Source organism: Cinclus cinclus, chromosome 25 (assembly GCF_963662255.1).
Source record: "Cinclus cinclus chromosome 25, bCinCin1.1, whole genome shotgun sequence".
NCBI lineage: Eukaryota > Metazoa > Chordata > Aves > Passeriformes > Cinclidae > Cinclus > Cinclus cinclus.
Genome location: NC_085070.1, coordinates 1024132 through 1031928, shown reverse-complemented (window position 1 = coordinate 1031928; position 7797 = coordinate 1024132). Strand labels below are relative to the sequence as shown.

The 7797-nt window shown below is 56.0% G+C and overlaps 1 protein-coding gene across 2 annotated transcripts in view; it reads right to left on the bottom strand.

The window, feature by feature from the left end:
* Positions 1-1789: 1789 nt before the first annotated feature.
* The window catches only part of ARHGAP32 (Rho GTPase activating protein 32), a 145509-nt gene continuing 139501 nt past the window's right edge, over positions 1790-7797 (bottom strand). For both annotated transcript variants that reach the window (XM_062508565.1, XM_062508564.1), the window contains 3 exons: positions 6707-7558; positions 5194-6065; positions 1790-4104 (listed from right to left, as the gene is read on the bottom strand). In XM_062508565.1, the coding sequence (XP_062364549.1) occupies positions 1864-4104; positions 5194-6065; positions 6707-7558 (3965 nt within the window). In that variant the 3' untranslated portion in view covers positions 1790-1863. The remainder of the gene's footprint in view (positions 4105-5193; positions 6066-6706; positions 7559-7797) is intronic.

The following is a 7797-nucleotide window of genomic DNA, read 5'->3' as shown; positions in this document are numbered from 1 at the left end:
TTAAAAGAAAACATTTCGAAAAGCATTCCCTCACCAAAAATCCCAACCCCTCCTCCTGGGAATTCCTCGTGAGGAGATTGTGGTAACCTGGATCACAGTGCTGCTTTTTTTTTTTTTTTCTCTTTCTTTTTTTTTTTTTTCTTACTGCCAGATTTCATTCTGTAACATGTGAAAACTCTTCTAAACAAAATGCTTAAAACACTAGCATTGCACAATAAAATAGAACCAGAAGGTAGTTACTGAAACAGCCCCAGACAAGGCTCCAAGGTTAAAAGAAGCAAACAGCTACAGAGTAGTCAGCAACTAGAAGCAGGTTTTCCTTAGGATTTTAAAGTCCCAAAATAGCCATGAAACCTTTTGTTCAAAAAACCCCACCTAAGCAGCTGTGTGCTAACTGCAGGACTTCCAGGTTTTTCATAAAACATTAGAGATTCAAAACAGGTAGAGAATTTCTTCAACCACACAGAACAGAAATGGCCTTGGAATTTATCAGTGAACATTTAAAAACTGCAAAATCTCAAGTATTGCTTGCAAGCCCTACCTAATGGAATGGATGTGCTTTATTTATACACGGGGTGTGAGTTCTGGAGAGTCTGAGAGGCAGCTGTTTTTAAAATATCAACGCTCTTCAACAGCTTAGACACCATTTTTGGTGTATGTTAAGAGTGCACTGGCCTTCTGTCCCTAGTCACTGGGTACTGGAGCAGCAGCACCTGGGCACAGCACTGCTCCCTGTGTGCCACAACTCCTCAGGGATCTCTGCCCAGCATGGAACTCAGATGCTGCAGAGAGTCTGGAGACCTCCAGCTTAAGCTCAGCAGGAGCATTCCCTGATGGAATTGCTGCAGGACCTGGCCTGGGGCAGCTGCTCAAGCAGACAGCTTGTCACACACAGCTGGCAAGGTGGGCTCTGATTTACATAATACTCTAGACTTTTCTTTTAACCTATTTTTCTATTATTTTTTGCAGTGAGATGACACAGTCTTGCCAGCCACAGGATGGAATGAGCTCATGTGAGCCACGGATAGCCTTGCAGCAAAGAGGACTGGCATGGAATTGGTATGCTGTTCCCAGCTCTTGTGGGTAGGGTTTGGTGGAGTTTTGTATTTCTTGGTGTGAGAAATGCAAACCTACCCTACATGGCTCCCACAGCTGACCTCTGCTTACAATAGAGAAACGTGAAGAAAATGAACTTGTAAGCAGAAGCAGCTTGTTAATAAGCAAGAAATGTAACGAGAGTGTGTTCTGAGCTGGCTTTGGAGCCTATTCCACAGGCTTGGAGTGAAACCAGGCCCCCACCCAGCTCAGAGCAGCTGCAGTGGGAACACTACACCCATGGGAAAGGCAGGGCCTCAGCAAGGAGAGGATCCCTGGGGAGCCCTGCCCCAGCCCCACTCTTGCTGTGTAACTCTGAGGGGCTGAATTCCGAGGTTCCTCTACGGCCCTTTCCTGGGAGCCAGCCTGGGTTGGGCAGTTTGCAGCAGGACAGAGCTGTGAGCACAGTCCATCGTGCACAGCCCATCATACCACGGGACCATGGGCGTGTGGAGGAGCAGCCAGTGTCATGTCTGGGAAGGGAAAACTCCTTCCATCCCTGCCCCAACAGCACGTGTCAGACCTGCCCGGCCTCTGGCAGCCCCTGTGTGCCAACAGCCTGCCCTGTACTCCCAGGTGGCTCAAAACTACATGGAAATCTACAGCTCTACTACATAGAAAGAGTGAGTGGGGGCCAGGAGAGGGCTGAGGGGGGTTTGCTTTGCTCACTGAGGCAGGGTTGGTGAGTTTTTCTCCATCACTGAAAAAATAAAACAGTCCACTGTCCAGCAGAGGCTGCTTAGACTCTATCCCTCGTCCGCCCCCAGCTCACTCAACGTGCACCTCTGTTTCGGGCCTCTGCAGACACAGCTCTGTGGGGAGGAAGGCTCCCTGCCCCAGAGCTGTGGCGTAAGTTCTGCTGTGCACGTGGGGGAAGCCGGGGGGCACAAAGCCCCCTGCTCCAGCATAGCCCCCTCTTTGGTGCTGAGGCAGGGTATGGTAATCCTCCAGGTTATCATACTGGGACACCACAGTCATCGTGCTTTGGCGCTTGCCCAGGGTTTGGTAGGGGTACAGCAGGGCAGAGTCCCTCTCCATGGGCTCGGGGTGCTCCCGCATCCGGAGGCTGTGGCTCCGCTCGGGCTTGGGTGGTGGTGCCACGGGAGGGGTAGCATGTTCCTCCTCCTTGTAGCAGTCTCTGGAGTGCTTCTCCATGGACGCTCTGCCTCGGGGCCTCTCCAGATCTGGCCTGTCCTCTGCCAGCCTCATGTCCTTGTGGTTCAGCCTCAGGGTCTCCTGACTGGCTGGGATATATTTGCTGCCCGAGTGCTGGTAGCCCATGGGCTCAGAGGGCTCCAGGCCGCCTTTGGGCCTGTAGTCGGGGTAGGGGGGTCCGTTTTTGGGTTCGGAAGGCTGCCTATGGTTCGCTTCCTGCTGCAAATGTGTCCTGTGCTCAGTGCTGCCGCCACCTGGCTCGTGCATCTTCCTGTTCCGGATGCTGCTCTGCTTCTGGGGCAGGGATGGCTTCTCAGGCTGCCCGTTCCCGTAGCCCCCGCCATGATAGTGGGCTCTGTCCAGCTCAGGCTCCGCGTGCTGCCCGTAGTAACGCTCATCCCCTTCGGGCGTGGCCACCTTGGTTGGGTACCTGCCCTCCTTCCCTTCTGCCACCGTGAGCAGGCCGCTCTTGCCAGGATCTGATTTGCTGCGCAGGTGGACGGCGTCCAGGCCCCCCAGCTCATCCTGCAGCAGCGGGGCCACGTTGTCGTACTGGGACATGAGGGGCCCTTTGACCTTCTGGCGCGCGCGGCTCTCGCGGCGGATGGACTGCATGCGGTACTTCTCCATGTCTTCCAGGTCCCAGGACATGTACATGTGCTTAATGTCCGGGGCGGGGGGCACATCCCTGCTCACGAAGCTGTGCTCTTTGCCCAGGTGGTTGATGAGCCCTGCCCGGGGGTAAGCGGCCAGGCTGGGGTAGCGGTACAGCCCCTTACCCTGCAGCCGGGACGCATAGGGGCTGAACTCGCGGCCGGGCAGGCCGTGGAAGGGCCGGACCCGCACGGTGCTGTACGGATCCAGGTCGTAGAAGCTCCCGTCGGCCGCGGTGTAGTAGGGGGAGGCGGAGGAGCTGGAGTAGGGACTGTAGCGATAATGGACCCGCCCGTTCTCAAAGTAAGGCTGGAGCTGCGTGACATGGTAGTCAGAGTGAGGCTGATAGGGCTTGTACTGGTAGAGGGGCCGCGGGCAGTACATGGGCTCATCGTCCGGGGGCACCTCCGTGCGGGAGATGGGCACGGAGCGGATGGCAGCAGCAGCAGCTGCGCTGGGCACGTGCAGTGACTGCACCCTGCGGATGGTGGGGTATGGGGGGGCCTCCTCGGCGTAGCCAGCACCCCGCAGCCCCGTGGGGCTCACGGAGGACACGAAGTCGGTGCGGCCACGGGGCTTGGGGTGCAGGCCCGTGGCAGAGCCTTTGCCCTGCGTGCCGTAGGAGCCATAGCGCGCACCCGCGGTGATGGGAGGCTCTGGGCGGGGCAGGTGGGGCTGGTGCTGCTCGGCCTTGCCATGGTAGCCGTGAGCAGGGACGCTCTCGGGCCGGTACTGGTGCTTGGCATGCAGGTAGCCTTCAGGCCCCACGGGTTCGGGGAGGCTCTCTGGTTTGGGGTGCGGCACATACACCGGCTGCAGGGACGAGTGCTTGGGAGGTGGTGGCGGTGGCGGCGGCAGCAGCGCCTCCTCCACAGAGGGTGCTAGCATGGAGGAGGCCAGGAAGGAGTGGTAGTTGGAGTTGTTGATGGTGTCTGCGTTGTTGGAGTGCATGGCCGCAGCGATCTTGCTCTCCAGCGTCCTCACGGGTGGCACGGGTGGCGTGAAGCTGTAGGAGGAGGGAGCAGGGACTGACTCAGAGCGCAGGTGTAGCGGGGGAGCCCTCGTGCTCTCCCGAGGCTTTTCCAAGTGGCCCTGGTGGCCTGCAGGCACAGAAGAGGAGCCACGGGTACTGGAACTGCTCTCGGAGACAAAGCCAGGTGTGGACTCCAAAGGCTTTTCAGGTGCAGTGGTGCTCCACATCTACAGGGAAGAAAGCAGACAAAGTTAGGAACAAGCAGCTTTTCCCTGCTATTCTGTAGCTAGAACATCCCAGACACTTGTATGGATAAGCTCCATTCCAGCATGCTTGTGCCTGCTTTCTGTTTCTAGGGAAGGACAGATGTGTAGGTTCCCTCTGTCAGCATGGGCAGGCATGATGCCACTGGCAGATTTTAGGACCCATCACAACTGGTGTGTTCAGCAAATGCCAAATCAGAGGAAAGGGAGGAGGCGTCTATCTCTTCACATGGTGCCCTCGAGTTTTGGTAGGTGGTCTGCTTTTAAATGTCTGATGTTAATGAAAATGTTCCTGGATGTAACCTCCTCAGGCCTTGGTGAGCAGATTGAGAAGTACAGTAGAGCAGAAATTCCTGCCTTAAGTGTGGCTGCAGGACTTAGGATGGGCTGCAGCCAGGTGTGCTTCATGGGCTGGGGGGTTTGGATTTCTGACAGATCTGACTTCCAATCCTGCACAAGGAATTTAACCTGATATGTTTAACAGAATCACTGAGGTTGGAAAAGACCTCTGAGACCATCGAGTCCAACCTGAGACCAATCTCTACCTTGTGACCAGCCCAGAACACTGAGTGTAATGTTCAGTTGCTCCCTGGACACCTCCAGGGATGGGGACCCCACCCCACCAGCTCCCTGGGCAGCAGGGAGCTTTCAGCACCTAATAATCCTTTCTGTGAAGAAATTCTTCCTGTTGCCCAACCTAAACCTCCCCTAGTGCAGATTAAGACTGTATCTTCTCATCCTGTTGCTGACTGGACAAGAGCTTAACCAGGATGCTGCAAGAGGACTTTGTCGGAGAATGCAAAAATTCTGAGCACTCTGAACTATCAAACCCTGTCAGCTGCCTATGCAGATACTTTCTTAAAACCAAGTACAGTGGGTATTCTGGGATGTTTCCTTAGGAAAGCAGCACAAGATTTCCTGCAAGGATGTGCCCGTGTCATACCCGTGTCACTCCTGGTGTCCTGCAATTCCCCCCACCGTTGCCATTTGGATTTGGACCGATGTTCCCAGTGCTCAGCACTTCAGAGAAGCTGTGCAGGCAGCAGCACATACCTGCCCGGAGCCGCTGGGTGCTTTGGCTGCTGGCACCTGTCCCACGGCTGCCTGGTGCTCCTGTCTCTGTGCCGAGGCCGTGGGCACACGCGGCGCAGGCGGGACAGCGCCATCTGCTTGGGGTGCAGCCCCAGGTGGGCCGCGGGGCTCAGCCGTGCTGGGGAGGGTGCTCAGGTAGGGCACCGCGCCTGGGGTGCCCTTGTCCCCAACGGGACCCACGGAGGGAGATAGCAGCTTATCCTCGGCCGTACAGGAAGCGTGCAGCTTGTCCCCAGGCAGGCCCGCGTGCAGGTGGGGCTGCTCCACAGGCAGCTCCGTGCCAGGCAGCTCCTGCTCTGGCAGCGCCCCTGTGCCGTGGAGGGCCATGTGCTCCCAGTCCCCCGCATGGGCCGGGAAGGGCTCCTTGTCCCCCACTCTGCTGGGGTGGAAGCTGGACTGCTCCTGCTCTGCATCCCTGCTGCCAGGCGTGTCCCCGGGCACGCCCGTGTGGAGAGGCGGGGACTCCTGGCCTCCAGGTGCGCCGGGCGGGTGGTTCTGCTCCCCCGCCGTGCCTCGGCAGTCCTGCTCTAAAGGTGCCCCGGGCTGGAAGTGCAGGTGGTTCTCAGGCAGAGCAGTGAACAGGTGGAGCTTGTCGGGAGCGCCCGTAGTGAGATGGAGCTTTTCTAGAGCTGTGCCAACTTCAGCCTCTCCATAATTTGTGCTTTCAGCATGAGCATCTCCTGGCCTTTTGTGGGACTGGGCCGATGCTTGCTGTGCGGACTCGGCTAACGCTAGGGCCAGCATGCGCGCTGCATTTTTCGGAGGAGGAGGAGGGATAAGAGACACAGAACTGACGGGAACAGGATCCTGGGGGGAGTCGAGGGCAACTGCTCCTAATGGGGGGAAAATTGAGAGAGAGAGTGATTTTATGTTACCCAATAAGGAGAGTGACCTTAACGACTATTATAAAAAAATAGATGCTCTCCACATTTTCACAGTGGCAGTTCCTTCTGATGTGAAACGTTTGTGTCTCACAGGCAAACGCTGCTCGACAGCACAGCAGTTCATCACAAAGAGGAAAAAACCCAAGAGACTGTCTAAAGGCTCCTCTTGCATTTCTAGAGAGGTAGGAAGGAGGTAGCAGAGAATGAGATACCCTTACACAATTTTGATCATAAGGTTTTAGGCAGAAAGGTCCCTTCTTCGAGTGTTGCCAGATTTTTAATTTAAAAAAGGAAAAGTCTTATATGGTCTATTGGCTGAAATGATTGAGAAGGATATGCTAGAGATTTTCATGTATGACAGAATGGGGAAAACAAAAAGCAGAATATAAAGCATTATGGCAATTATCCGAGATTTGCGTGATGTAGGGAGAAAGCAGAGGCTAAGACTTTACTGATCTGCACAGCCCTGCAAGACACTTGTGACCAGAACTGACGGGCAATCCCCTCTCCTAAAGGCACGCAGAGGAGGACGTCCTGAGAGCAGCTCCCCTTTGGAACTTACAGAAAGAATGGAGGAAAATGCACTGTACCTGGCTGGGTGTGTCCACTGGGTACAGTCTTATTCTGACTGCTTGGCATGGCTCTCTCCCCTTCTTCTGGCAAATCTGCTTTGCAAGCAGCCACTAGCTGGGGATGCTGCAGCTCTTGGTGGGCTCCTTCCCCTGTTCCTGTTTCACTGTTTTTCAGGGGCAAGGACATCTGGGTTGGGGACCTGTTTGTGATCTCAGTGATGCCAATCTCTTTGCTCCAACTGGAAGCAGAGGAGTTCCTGGATGTGGTGGGCATTCCTCCCATGGCCTCTGGCACACGGCTAGGCAGCACAAAGGAGGTGGGGTCTGTGCTCAGTGGTGGAGATTTGATGGGCTTTCGGGTTGCCTTGGGCGAGAAGCTGAGAGGTTTGCAGGCTTGCTCTTCCGTGGGGCTCAGGTCCAGCGTAAAGAAGGGACTCATCTTCTCCTGGAAAGGGGACACTGGCTCAGAGCTCGTGGCACTGCCTGGGGTCTGGGACTGGCTGCCCGATTCTAAATCCTTCTTGAGCAGGCTTGGCTTCTCCTTATTGATATCAACAGACTCCAGCAGGGAGGTGCTGCTGTCCAGGCACTCGGACTCTGCCTGGGGGGGGCTGCACTGGAAGGACATGGGGTCGAAGTCCAGGCTGGCGACGCCAATGTCCGGCGGGCTGAGGTCCACATCCTCCGAGGAGCGGGGGGAGATGAGGGCAGGGACGTGGATGAGCCCCTCATCCCCATCACTGTCGTCGTGGGGGAGGTTGTCGTAGGAGTTGCAGCGGTTCATGTTCCCCAGGAGCTCCCCGTTGAAGGAGGCAGACAGGGCATCGCTGCTGGACCTGGGCCTTCTGGGCCGGAACAGCTTGGATTCACCTGGAGGTGAGGAGACACCCTGGTTAGTGACAAAACTCCCGTCCAGGAGGCCAGGCCTGGGGATCAGGGGGTGTCAGAGCAGTCTAAGGTAAGGAGAGGCTCCCCTGGTGATTTCTGCACACAAAGTAACATCGGTGGCAGTGACTTACTCAATGCTTATTCCATTTGCTTAAACTCTTCTACAGCACTCACCAGGAATGATTTGGTCTGAAACTAAGCTGTGTGCGCGAGCAAAGACA